The 13405-nt window shown below is 48.1% G+C and overlaps 5 protein-coding genes across 5 annotated transcripts; 4 read left to right on the top strand and 1 right to left on the bottom strand.

Annotated features, from left to right (window-relative positions):
• Positions 1–76: 76 nt before the first annotated feature.
• PGRI_079530 (RNA-binding ATPase activator ESF2) lies at positions 77–1142 on the top strand (the record flags this gene model as incomplete). Its single annotated transcript, XM_040795667.1, has 2 exons — positions 77–689; positions 760–1142. The coding sequence occupies 2 exons, from the start codon at positions 77–79 to the stop codon at positions 1140–1142; spliced, it is 996 nt and encodes a 331-aa protein (XP_040651232.1).
• An 876-nt stretch (positions 1143–2018) lies between these two features.
• On the top strand, positions 2019–3986 carry PGRI_079520 (ATP-grasp fold, subdomain 1; the record flags this gene model as incomplete). Its single annotated transcript, XM_040795666.1, has 2 exons — positions 2019–2022; positions 2077–3986. 2 exons carry the CDS (start codon positions 2019–2021, stop codon positions 3984–3986), a joined length of 1914 nt encoding a protein of 637 aa, XP_040651231.1.
• A 411-nt stretch (positions 3987–4397) lies between these two features.
• On the bottom strand, positions 4398–6397 carry PGRI_079510 (ribosome-binding protein NMD3; the record flags this gene model as incomplete). Its single annotated transcript, XM_040795665.1, has 7 exons — positions 4398–5232; positions 5292–5379; positions 5430–5641; positions 5697–5772; positions 5864–6077; positions 6168–6267; positions 6339–6397. The coding sequence occupies 7 exons, from the start codon at positions 6395–6397 to the stop codon at positions 4398–4400; spliced, it is 1584 nt and encodes a 527-aa protein (XP_040651230.1).
• A 334-nt stretch (positions 6398–6731) lies between these two features.
• PGRI_079500 (RsfS/YbeB/iojap family protein) lies at positions 6732–8723 on the top strand (the record flags this gene model as incomplete). The annotated part of the gene is made up of 1 exon (XM_040795664.1): positions 6732–8723. The coding sequence occupies one exon, from the start codon at positions 6732–6734 to the stop codon at positions 8721–8723; it is 1992 nt and encodes a 663-aa protein (XP_040651229.1).
• Positions 8724–8982: 259 nt separating this feature from the next.
• pex12 (ubiquitin-protein ligase peroxin 12) lies at positions 8983–13208 on the top strand (the record flags this gene model as incomplete). The annotated part of the gene is made up of 12 exons (XM_040795663.1): positions 8983–9040; positions 9150–10493; positions 11222–11351; positions 11415–11438; positions 11486–11693; positions 11756–11848; positions 11898–11905; positions 11956–12079; positions 12133–12360; positions 12473–12557; positions 12617–13045; positions 13117–13208. 12 exons carry the CDS (start codon positions 8983–8985, stop codon positions 13206–13208), a joined length of 2823 nt encoding a protein of 940 aa, XP_040651228.1.
• Between the last annotated feature and the right edge of the window lie 197 nt (positions 13209–13405).

The following is a 13405-nucleotide window of genomic DNA, read 5'->3' as shown; positions in this document are numbered from 1 at the left end:
ACCACCCGCATAAAAAAAGTTGCAGACTTCCGCCTCCCACGACCAAGTCAATCAACGCAACTCGGATTCCAACAAAATGACGACCCGCAAACACAACGATTTCCTAGACATCGCGGCCAGTGATGATGAGGCTAGCGGTAGCGACCGCGGCTACGACTCCGAAGCCAATGCGGCGGAGAGCAAAGGGCGGGCCGTGAAGCGACGACGGACAACAACCAAACAAGATTTCTCGGTGGAGTCTGAAGACGAGGATGAGGACGACAACGATCACAAAGACGCAGACGAAGACGAAGATAACGAGAGTGAAGGCGGCGCACGTCTAGACGACTCAGCGCAACCTAGCACTAAATCAGCCAAGTCAATCAAAGCAAAGGGAAAGCTTGCTAAGCTGTCTAAATTGGCCAGCGGCAAAGCACCCAAGAAAACCCGTTCGGGTGTCATATACTTCTCTTCTCTCCCTCCATACCTCAAACCCTTCGCCTTGAAAGGAATGCTAGAGAAGAGAGGGTTCGAAGATATCACGAAGATCTTCCTAGCGCCTCTTCTCCCGTCTGCGGCTGGCAATCGAAATCGCTCGAATAAGAGAAAGCTCTACACGGAAGGATGGGTAGAGTTTCGCTCTAAGAAGACCGCCAAGATCTGCGCGGAGACTCTGAATGCGACTATCGTGGGTGGCTTAAAGTCGAGCTGTGAGTCTACTGGATATTCTTCTATATACCTACTATTTCGAATAAATACTGACCGGTGCTATGATTATAGGGTATCACGATGATGTTTGGAATATTAAGTACCTCTCACGATTCACCTGGGATGATCTTATGCAATCTGTGCAACGGGAGCGATCTGAGCGTGAAAGCAAGAGGAAGATTGCCGATGCTCGCGAAGCCAAGGAAGCTAAACTGTTCATTGAGGGTGTTGAGAGTGGTCGCATTGCTGAAGGTATGGCGAAAAAGAATGAGGAGAAGATGAAGAGGCGGTTGGAGGCGGCTGGTGATGGGGATGGAGATAAGGAATTGCCGCAGCCTAAGAAGGCTGCGCCATCTAGAAGGCGGTTCCATTTCCAGCAGAATGAGGTTGTTAAGGGATCGAAGGATGGTGCTATGGCTGATGACGCGAAGCGGGTACTTGGGAAGATCTTCTAAGTTCGTATTGCAAGAAGTGATGCACTTATGTGTCTTCGTTTTTCCTGTTATTGAATATCTCCCAATCGCATTCCATGTTTGGGACGTATAGAGATTGTCTTAGTTGACATTGTCTAGTCTTGCCTATACGAAGACTGTTTCTTGTTTACTATAGCCTGTTGTTTACACGCTCTGACCTTGTATAATACTCTAATAGCAAACCTCTCAGCCGGGCTCGAAGGATGATATTAGTATAGTAACAGCTTTGTAATGTAGTTCGACAAAAACATCTCAAGCTGATAGGGTGGACATTTGCAGTCTTGTTTATACTTCTCTCCTTTCTTATAGTATCAATCCTTACTATTATGAGAATAAGATATCTATACACTATAGGGATCTTCGAAGGTTCAACCATAGCCCTAGAAACTTCCTTTCCCTTTCAACTCTACAATCTACTACCAACTCAATTCATTCGACAATTAATCTAGATAAGGATGTCTATGTTGGCCAACTGAACTGAATAGCGACTAAAAACAGGTGAATTTTAACATGTCAACTAAGATGTCGATCATATATGGAAGGATATGGAATAGGAACATTTGTCATCATTAATTGCGTCGGGCCATGACTGATCGAGCTTCGTGCATGAAAGGATGAGCTATTTCTAAGACAATGATGACTCTACTCCATACAGAGTAGAGTATTCAGAATATCCTTGTAAGCAATTGGCTTTTTCTGCCATACGAGGTATACAACGTAAGCACTTACAAAGTCAAATGCCATAAAGCGGAGCACCTCATCCTCTAGCACCTTTATACCTGAATAGTGGCTTATGTCCGAAGCTGGATATTTAGGCATGTCCTTTCTATCAAAAAGAAACCGAACGAAAATCAAAACATGGGTAAGAGTCTTGAGTCATCTAGATGTTTTCAATCGCTAACCTGGTATATTAAAGAAGACTCAAGCGGTGCGACATGGGCATGGAAACTCGACATCTTACCGGAGGAGACTACCACCATAGTCTTGAACATATACCCAAAGAACATATCCGACTCTTCCACCAAGAGCGCGACTGAGGGTTCTGCTCGTGATGATGCAGCTACACAGTTCCTACTAGAGCACCTTCCCAAGGGCAACGGCCTAGTCAAGCTCCTGCTACCATTGCAGTCTGGATATATAGTCCAATCTGACTTTCTTGAGCGGCGAATGGTCGACTGTCTGAATGTGACCAAACTACAAGGATTTGTCACGCCAGGACAACACATCAGAGGGCACATTGCCGAGGTGTACCATGGTATGAGCATCTCGAGCTTGCTTTCGTACTCCTACGGAGCAATTGTGGTCCAAAATGACAGCTCACTTTCTGTTGAAATGATGTCTACGGCAATCAACGATCAATTAGTAAAGCGCCTGTCCTTCCCCTGGCTCTCATCGACCCCTATACCCCGAAAGCGTTTGGCTCTCGTTGGAGCTGGTTCCTTAATTAAGGCAGAAGGTTACTTGTTGGCGGCTGCCTCGCTGAATATAGCAATGGTTGTGTTCGATGAACCCAGTCACTGGTTGTCTGATAACACATATAGCCATCTTCGCGAAGATTTTGTCCCGCTGGACATGGCCATGGCTATAGATACGGACATGGTACACCGCATTACAGCGGCGTTGAAGAAATACCAAAACAACATGGAAGAGAAACCCCTTGATGGTGTTATGAGTCTCGATGAGCGCCTTCATACGATCATAGCCCACGTAGCCACACAATTGGATTTCAACACCTCGCCTCCGGAGTCTGTGGGCTTGGTCCAGAACAAATTCAAAGCGCGCCAACTTGACACCAACATCTTTTGCAGACTCATCCGCTCCCCGGAGGATCTAGAGAAGATGCTCTCTAAGGACGGACCACAGCTTCCCTACCCTCTTATCATCAAACCTGCTAAGGGTTGGTGTTCTGAGGGTGTTTGGAAAGTAGCCAATGAGCAGGAACTGCGCGAAAAGGTGCATTTACTTTGGCGCGAGTCTTTTACCGCCTGGCACGGTACCGAAGTTGTTATCGAGACGTACGTCGAGGGCCCCGAAATAGACGCAAACATAGTCCTCGTCGATGGCGAGATGGTTGTCTTCGAAGTCAATGACGACTTCCCTTCTACTGGGGACTATAACGAAAGCGGTGCCCGCGTACAAAACTTTGTCGAGACGTCAAACATGCTACCGTCGGCTCTCCCTCCGTATGAGCTTCAGTCAGTCAAGCAAAGACTGCATGAGCTTGCCTTAGCCGCCGGTTTCAGAAATGCAATTCTGCATATTGAGGCCAAGCTGCGTAACTCGAGCTGTCACTATACCCAGACGGACTCGGATGGACTTATCGACTTGGAACTTAAAACACCAGCAACTACGACGACACAGCCAAAGGATGTCTTCCTCATCGAAATCAATCCCCGCGCACCGGGCTGGCAAGAGGTCGAAGCTGCCGCACGTACATACGGTGTATGTTACTACAGTATCTCCCTTCTAAACGCCTTAGCCGATAAAGAGCGCATCGTGTCCTTGTCTAAACCTTTCCTGGGTGGGCCTCAATACCATATGCAGCTGTTGTATGTCTCAGCTCAGAAAGGTGGCATCTATAAGTTTGGCGACATTTGCAAAAAAGTGTTACAAGCTCCCAGCCAAGAGCATCAGCTTAGTGCTCATATTGTCAAATCCGCCAATCTCCTAAAGGACGGTGAGGAAGTTCTTGACCCTAGTACGGGACAGGTATTTGACACTTTTATTGGTATTTTCTTGGTTATTTCACGGAAGAGCCGCAAGGAAGCAATGCGCATTGGACATGAGATCGAACGTCTGGTTAGAGAGTATACAGATTGGTTCTGAGGATTCTCTTTTTACGAGGAAAAGGAACCAAAATCATCATCGAAAGGATATACTTTATAGGATATCTTGATAGCAGTGACTAGAAGGCTCTTATATAGTACCTAAGGTATCACTTCCTAATTATCACTACTTCATAAGTAAATAGTTAAATATATGGTCTTTATAAATCACAATTATTTTGCTATTGAATCTACTGCCTATAAGGTTATGGTACTACTAGGCTCATCTTAGTTCCTATCGTTTGACAGACTCGTAGGAAGCGCAGATATATGTACGATCTAACTATGTATATCAATTTGCAAAATAATGGAACTTTTTGTTGATTGAAAACCCAAACACAAACGCCACCCAGTGCCATCCATGATCGTCAATGATAACATTCAGATTTCTTCCATAGCATGCAGATTGCTACTAATTGTCCTCCATGTTCAACTCATCAAAGTCATCAAGCAGCTCATCCATGTTGATTTTAGGCACGGAGTTTCCATCTTCGTCCATATCATCATCACCGTCCTCATCCATCTGGTCTGCCCGGACCTGGTACTGGCGATTCTTGTACAGATCAAGCGTTTGACGCAGCTCCTGATCCTCCTCGACATCACGCAAGAACATTTCGTAATCTTGTTCCATCCGGGCCTGCTCCTGCTCCTGGCGCTTGTTCGTGGGGACATTGACGACGGCGGCAGTCGCTTCCTCTTCGTGCTCGCGAGCCATGCGCTTCAAACGCCAGCTGCGGGCCTTAGACTTCTTGCTGCGGACGTAGTGCTTCTTGATAAGAACCACATCGGGGATTGTTGAGCTGTACTGGTTGCTATTCTCAATTGCATCGAATTGATCGTTGTTGAACTGGGTTCCTGACAAGTGGTATCCGAGAACAGAGTCACCCACGTGCAGAACACCACCGAGGTGAGTCCGTGTGAAATAGGTTGTATCGTTAGATCCAAGATCTGAGGCGCGAGCAACTGTGGCCTCGGATAGGAGGTACCGGCCATTAGTGTGGCCTGTGGATTCAATGTCCAAGACAATAAATTCCCTAAGCTCAGTGGTGTCCGCAAGATTAGGGAATGGCTGGCGCCAGTAAGTGCTAGAAGGAAGATCGGTTTGCCGGAGTGTGCAAGGGTCCATAAGGTTGATAGATGTGCCTACCCGGTGGCAGATAACGAGCGGGCTTATATCAGACAATGAGCGGGCAAGCTTAATCGGCAGAGCAACCAGATCATCCTTGCAGATAGGGATAATAGAAACACTGTTGAACAATCCTGATTAGTGAACGCCTTTTGCGCAAAGAGGGGGGCATGAATTTACCTAAAATTGAATTTGTAGCTCGAGGTCGAGGTGTGGATATCCATGGAAATTAACTCGTGACTTTTCTTCACTGTGCACGGAATTACAGCTGGTAGCTGTTAGTAAACTTGCATTGTAGGTAAAGGGGAAAACACTCACATGACAAGAATGAAAGCATACGCTCGGCTTCATTCCTCTTTGCAAAGAAGAAATCAAGACCCTCGTTTACTTCCTTGATGTTGACGGTATCCTTGTGGGCATTGTGCTTGAGGATAAGTTGTTCCAGGTACAAGAATGTCCGCTTGTGAGGGACCTTCTGTCTGACCTGCACCGAAGCTTCCCAACTGTGATGGGTATAACTCTTCTGACATCTGTAGCGCAGTGTAAGTAACTGCGTATATAGTTGTTTCGGGGGACTGAGCATACCCAGGACACTGCTGATTGGCAACAACATATTCGACCTCAAACTGCTGCTGTATGATAGTGCCTTGGAAGGCCTCCGCTTGTAGGTTGTTAGCTTCGATCCTTCGGCTAGATGTGTAGATGTCTGACTTGGTGGATACTTCCACTTTCAGCAGTAGGGCAAAACTAACTTTGTATAGTGATTTTCAACTTCAATCTCTTTGAATGAGGCTCTGTCCAAATAAAGCTGGCGTCGATGATTCGGACTTTGTTCAGACCACGGAGCTTGCGTAGACAAATGGCGAGTAGTTCCTTCGACTCGAGAGCTGCGACGACCCAGCTGTTGGGGGGCTGCAGCCACCGTTCGCAATCCCTGCAGCAGTGAATCACCGCTTCGCGTTGCACCTAGAATTCAGAGTTCATGTCAGCTAGAACATATGGTAGGCGTGTAGGAAGGCTTCTTTTAACAAAGCCCACGAATCGAGTTGTACATACACCTCCGGCAACATCGACAGTAAGACGAATACAATCCGAACACAAGGCTCCGGCTGAGAGAGTTCCATCGATGGCGGCGCCACAGTTGCAGCAGAGAATGCTACAAATAAGTTAATATGCGGTTCATAGGTGGGGGAATACCTCTGTAGGTAAAGGGCGATAAGAACTCACGTCGCTGCGACTTTCTCCTGCTGCTCGAAGTAAACGGGGGCATCCAAATCCATCGACATTTTGAGTGGAATAAGGAAACAGAGCCCTGACTGAAAAAAATCACCAGGGTATTGAAGACTCGAAGACAGCGTCGTGGATTTGTGATAATTGCCCCCCACCTGAATCTTTTTTCAGATGACTCAGCTGTTTGCAGTGTTTGCTGCCGTTATCTGGTATCACCAAATGTCATGGCCTCGGGAGCAAATTAACCTTGGAATCTGGGAAGATCTCAAAACTTCCATTTATTTTTTCAATATAACCATCGCCATGAGCAGGGCTCTTCTAAGAGGGGCTGTGTGCCAGTCTTGTCGGCATGAAGTACTGCGATCCTTTGTTTCTGTCTCCGGCATCCCAATGCCACGATCCTATCCTCTTTCCTCTCGTTCGATCTCCAACCCTAGAGCTTTCTCCGCTGTAACCTTGTTGCGGTCTGATCGCCCTCCAACTTCGAACCAGCTTGACATTCATTTATCTGAACCAGAAGAGCCAGCGCAATTGGAAACCAATACTCCAGTTTCCTCACAACATGTTCCCTGGTATCTTCAGGAAGAAGCGCCGATCATCAAAGAGCGCGCGTTGAGCGAAGCTCATCTTCCCCAGATCCCAGAAAATTCGCCTGAGATGCTCTCGACTCTATTGGAGTATACGTATAAGGACTTGGGATTGGATGGTCTCAAACTGTTTGACCTGCGCGGCCTCGAAATCCCTGCAGCTCTCGGTGCTAATGTTATAATGGTCATCGGAACTGCTCGCAGTGTGAAGCATTTGAACGTGTCTGCGGATCGTCTCTGTCGCTGGCTGAGAAGTCAATACAAATTATCCCCCTACGCCGACGGCTTACTTGGACGCAACGAGTTGAAAATCAAACTCCGCCGCAAGGCTAAGCGAGCACGCGCTGCCAGTGCAGCAGGCGCAATGATCGACGAAAAGGACGATGGAATCACAACAGGATGGATTTGTGTAAATGCGGGGATGGTGGACAAAGGCGCTACTACGACCCAGTTGAGCGATGTTGGAATTGAAGGTTTTGGTAATCTTGACCTTGGGACTAGTGTGGTTGTCCAGATCTTCACCGAGGAGAAGCGGGCTGATGTTGACCTTGATGGCCTCTGGGAAGCTACTTTAGCTCGTGAAGGGCGCAAAAACTCCCGGGAGAGCAAAGATGATACCCCCAAGACTGGTGCGGCGCACCCTAGGTCTATGTCTGATGGATTTGGCTCCATTCCTGGCCAAAGGAGAGGCTTTCATACCATGCGTAGACTCGCACTATCTGCCATGAACTCCGCCGAGTCTGGCTTAGACACTGGGTTTCCTGGCCTGGGGAATTCATCTTCTACACTTCCAGGCGACGCAGCAGCAGTTGTATCCCAATTGACACCGGCATCTTTGCTTCAAACTCTCACTGAACTTCCGGCGGACAGTGCACGGAATGAGCTTGGGAGCGGCCCAAATGATCGTCAGTCCACTCTTTTTCTACGGCTCTTCTATACCAATCACGCCGCGCGGCTTTCTGCACAGGAAAAAGCCACTTTTCGATTGAAGTTGTTTTCTATTGCAGTGTCTCGGCAACACCCAGCTTACACCAAGGACGCCCTCTTTAGCACATTCTCTGATTTTCTTCGCGACGGGTATGACCTTCCGGATGACCTTGGATTCGATGTTGTTTCTGCGCTTCTAACGCCGAGAACAGCGGCTGCTCTCGCCGAGCAGTCTGAAAATCTTCATGTAGAGGCAGACATGGAACTTGCTTTGTTAGTGCTGGATCGCTTGAGCCTCCGTGGTGTGCCAATTTTGAATATGAGAATCTTCAATATACTCTATCAAGCAGTCTGTGCACCTAGTCCAGCACTTCTGAGCCCGAAAGAATCGCGCCCGGAAAAATGGTCTCCAATTTCGTCTGTGGCTCAACAGACCGAGTCTCAGAAGCAAATCTTGTCTCGGCTTTCCAAGATACTCGCTGTGTCTAACGTTCCATTCAACGCGGTAGACGCGCGTCAGCTTATGGTGACATTATTCCAATGCGGGGATTACGATGGTTTCTGGCGCCTGTGGCGCCAGTTTCCCTTGAAGGGTGCTAATCGCACACAAGAGGATTACGTGCAGCTGTTCGAGTTGCATGCTGAGCTGGGCGAGGAAGTGCGAGCGCGCGAGTGTCTGTCGGTGGGGGTAGAATTGATGAATGTCGAGTCCCCTGCCATTGTGCTACAAGGTCCGATAGTCACAGCCATCATGCATTGTATTTTGGTGGCAGACCCGACACTCCAGGACCGAGGTGAAGAAGCGTCTCCGAGTTTCTATATGCCGCTCTGGACCAAGTGCCAGGAGGCACTTGCTCTGGGAAATTGAATGAGGGATCAATATGTAAAATAATCTAGCCTATATTATCCAGTGTACAATATTACGATGCGTGTCTAATGTTAAATTGACTTGTAGTTAGATCTTCGATGTATGGAGGGTATGCTGGGGCCGCTCAGGTGCCCAGAGCGACGTAGTCAGCTCGGATAAGTTGAGCCTCGGCATATGATCACGTTGGTTCCGGCGACTCTTCCTTTCCTCAAAACACCTTCCAACACCACCCTAATAAGGATGACTGGCACTCCTGAAGATGGAGTACCTTCCTAGTCTTCAACAGGAGTTCGATGAGCACAAGCCGTCGCTCTTCGGTAAGTCGATTGATGCTTCCCCGCGGAGATGGAGACTCACCCCCAGACATGGGGAACTCCCCCCATATATGACTGGAATTGCTAACGCAGAGATCGTGCTTGAGAACAGAACTCCTCGCTGAGCAACAACTCTCTGATCTTCTCCCTCCATCTTTGCGTTATCTTCTTGCTGTCGCAACACACCGCCACCCGCGCTACCTCCTCCGGATCCTCAATTCATACGACGAAGTCTACGCCCTCCTCTCATTAATTGTCGAACGTTACTACCTGCGAACATTCGGCGGCTCCTTTACAGAAAATTTCTATTCCCTGAAACGTGAGCGCGTTCTCCGCACCAAGAATGGCGAGATCCCGCGCGCCCAGGTCGGCGCTGCAGGCCCCGTCCGCGAGGCCCTAAAGCTGCATTCGACGGACATCTGGAAGAATTTGTTCGTCATGGTTGGCATCCCTTATATAAAACGCAGATTAGATGAAGGATACGACATCCATGCCGCGCCACATGCCTCCCTGGTCTCCAGCGGCGGCCCACGATATAACCCCAGCGACGACCTGCCGGCCAACCCGTCGCTGCGCCAGCGACTCTTCTTCTACTACAAGTGGTTTTTGCGCAATGTCTATCCATCCGTGAATGCGGCATACTATATCTCCATCCTGGCGTTTAACCTCGCCTATCTCTTCGACAACACAAAGTACTCCTCCCCATTCCTGTGGCTTATCGGCACGCGCATCCGCCGCCTCGGCGCCGCAGACCACCGAGCCATTGCCGCAGTTCTAGATCCCAAACCTGGCCCTAGCACCGGGCGATCTGGGCGACCCGGAAGAGGTCTGCTAGGCCTCCTTAGTCCCCAGAACCTTCATACTCAGCTCCTGGGCTCGCTGCGCTACTTCCTTCCTGCGTCGATCTTCGCCCTCAAGTTCCTAGAATGGTGGCATGCAAGTGACTTCTCTCGCCAGCTTGCTCGTAAGGCAACTGAAGTTCTTGATCTGCCCGCCCCCGTTGTGGCAGGCTTGACTTCTCCCGCGGAACGACGGAAATCGTCAATCCAAGACGAGAAAGAAAAGGCCAAGAAACAGGCCGAGCAGGAGAAGAAGAGTGGTGCCGGTGATCTTAAACCAGCACTCAAGTCTCCTCGTCGCCACCAACCCCCCATCTCCGCGACTTCCTACCTTCCCATTTACACCGTGTCTTTGCCTCCGGCTGACCCCTCAAGCGCCAACACTTGCCCTGTTTGTATGGGTGCACTCGTCAATCCGACTGCTTGCCAGACGGGGTATGTGTTCTGTTATGTGTGCATTTTCCACTGGCTGAATGGTGAGCACCAGCGCCAACTGGATTTCATGGCCGGTGAGGGTGCCGGCGCACCATGGGAAGAGGAGATCACAGGTGATGATGATGAGACGAAAAAGAATTCTAGTGGCGAAGACTCTGAAGAAGGCCCTCGCAAACGATCTGGTAAATGGGAGAGTGGCAAGGGCAGGTGTCCTGTCACAGGGAGGAGAGTGCTTGGAGGCACCGATGGATTGAGGAGGGTGTTGGTTTGATATAGGGCTACATCCCAATTTTTCGATCTATTAATTGTTAACCGCACATTGTATAGTAGAATGTGTTCAGAATTCAATGACAATTCAGCCTTGATTTTAAGGCTACTGGATTATGCCAACGCTAAGCCTGGTGACCAGTAGATTTCTATGCCCTAGGAGGTCTCTGAAAGGCTCTCGGGAATAACTTCCGAGTAATCGAGATCGGCCCGTTTTGGCCAACCTTCTTCAGCTCTGGGAAACATTTGTATCGTCATGGACTCATGGTAGATTACACTTTTCCGCAGGGGAACAAGCGGTTCCTACATCCACTCTTTTCCATACTCTTTATACTAAAAGTGCCCTTGGATCCAGGTGAAGTATATACCTTACGGCCCTTTTGGATCTGATTAACCATTGGATATAGTGATTAACCAATAATATTATATTTCTGCGGATTCCCTTTGCTCACGTAGATAGTACATCATTTCATGTATAGCAAGGTATTGGTAGTGAACCAGTAAATGAACATATATTCCTTTTCATCTTACCTGTTACTATCATACTATAACTCCAGTCATTCAACATGGACGACAAATATTATACCTTGGCAGAAGGTGCAACCTTAGATTTTGATTTTTGCTTATGTCTGACTATTTGTAGGCTGTCCTTTTGCAAGCAACAGAACGGTTGTTACGATGCGCGATAGACAGGGCGGCGGACTCGGGTTGCTTCAAGATACTCAGCTGATTGAGACCTTAGCTCATTTCTCTCGCGAGAGAATTCCGGAGCGGTAAGTGTCTTGCCCAGTTGAATTACTTTGAGGTCCATATACTGACATTGGAATCCTGAATAGAGTCGTTCATGCCAAAGCTGTTGGGTAAGGTATTAAAGCTCCTAAAGGTTTCGCCAGTTGACAGTATGTAGATATGGCGAGTTCGAAGCTACCCGCGATTGCTCCGACTTTACCTGCGCCAGCTTTCTCAACAGGACCGGAAAGAAAACATCGGTGCTTCAGCGTGTGTCGACAGTCGGGGCCGAGTCTGGATCTGCTGATACCACTCGCGATGTGCATGGATGGTCAATGAAACTCTACACAGACGAGGGAAACCTCGACTGGGTTTTCAACAACACGGTATGTTTGATAACGTGGTCATGCTGTTGGTGTTTCCTAACGCTGATTGCTACATACCTCAGCCTGTCTTTTTCATTCGTGACCCGATCAAATTTCCGTCAATGAACCGATCCCACAAGCGTCACCCTCAAACCCATCTTCCTGACGCAAATATGGTAAGTCATCCTGCTTTAGACCTGTGTGCAGATCTAATGAGAGTTGCAGTTCTGGGAGTATGTGTCTTTCTCGAACTCCAGTGAACAATATCCTAATCTAGTTTTAGTTTCCACGTCGGTAACCCTGAAGGCATACACCAACTTATGATCCTGTTCAGCGACAGAGGTACTCCAAAATCGGTTCGCTACATGAATTCATACAGTGGGAATACATACAAGTTCACCAAAACGGTAAGAGGTGATGAGTACCATATACCAAAGCTTTCTCTCAAGGTTATGACTAGGATGGCTCGTTTAAATATGCCAAAATCCACGTTAAAACGCAGCAAGGAATACAAAATTTTACCAGTGAAGAAGCTACCAAGATCGTCGGAGAGAACCCTGACTATATGATTCAGGACATGGTTGAGGCCATCGAGAGAGGCGACTATCCTGTTTGGAATGTCTACGTCCAGCTGATGAGCCCTGAACAGGCCGAGAAATACGAAACAAATATCTTCGATATGACCAAGGTTTAGTCGCACAAGGATTTCCCTCTGCAGCAGATTGGTCGTCTCACTATGAACCGCATTGTAAGTCTTCGTAACCTGTCATTATCCAGTTGTAATGGCTAAAATCGAACAGCCGCGAAACTATTTCGCAGATATTGAACAAGCTGCGTTTTCGCCATCGACGATGGTTCCGGGATTCGCTGCGTCGGCCGATCCAGGTAGGTCGATAGAGCCCACTCTTTCTCCTAGGATTCCTCAAGGCTAAATTGTGGCCAAGTGCTACAAGCACGACTCTTCGCATACCCTGACGCGGCCCGCTACCGACTCGGGGTAAATTACCAGCAACTCCCAACCAACGCTGCCAAGGCCCAAGTCTACTCTCCTTTCCAGAGGGACGGAAAGATGCGATTGGATGACAACTATGGCGGGGACCCTAGCTATGTTGGCTCCTCAATCAAGCCCACTAGGTTCTACCAAGACGTGAAAGGGTCAAAACTTAGAGCATTGTTCTTACACACCGATCATGAAAAATGGGTGGGAGAGGTTTTGGCCTACACTAGCGAGATTACTGACGCAGACTTTGTCCAACCTGCAGCGTTGTGGGAGATTATTGGCCGGGAGCCTGGTCACCAGGATAGGCTTATTGACAATCTTGTATCCAGCGTTAAGGGTGTTAAGTACACCGAATTGCGCAAGGCTGTCTATAGTACGTACCCCATACTGCTGCTACCTTCGAGGAATGCATCCACTGCACTGCAAGTCTAACACTAAATATAGGCCTTTTTAGTCGTGTCAACAAGGACCTCGGGTTGAGGTTGCAAGAACGAACCGAAGCAGCGCTCAAGGCCGCGTGTGATCGACCTGTCTAGAGTATTTCTGCTGTGCTTCTATGGGCCTAGGAATAAGTAAAGAATTGAGAGCCAAAATAGGAAGAAAGACTAGACAAAGGTAATGATATCTGTATGTTAAAATATCTCAAAAGAGTGATCTAAGCTGTGTTATATATAGTATCTCAATGCAACTGATATACAAAGCCCTAAATGCAATTATGACCAATTGGCCGCTA

This window comes from Penicillium griseofulvum (assembly GCF_001561935.1).
Source record: "Penicillium griseofulvum strain PG3 chromosome Unknown contig_77, whole genome shotgun sequence".
NCBI lineage: Eukaryota > Fungi > Ascomycota > Eurotiomycetes > Eurotiales > Aspergillaceae > Penicillium > Penicillium griseofulvum.
The sequence above is the reverse complement of the archived record's forward strand: the minus strand, read 5'-3'. Positions and strand labels throughout refer to the sequence as shown.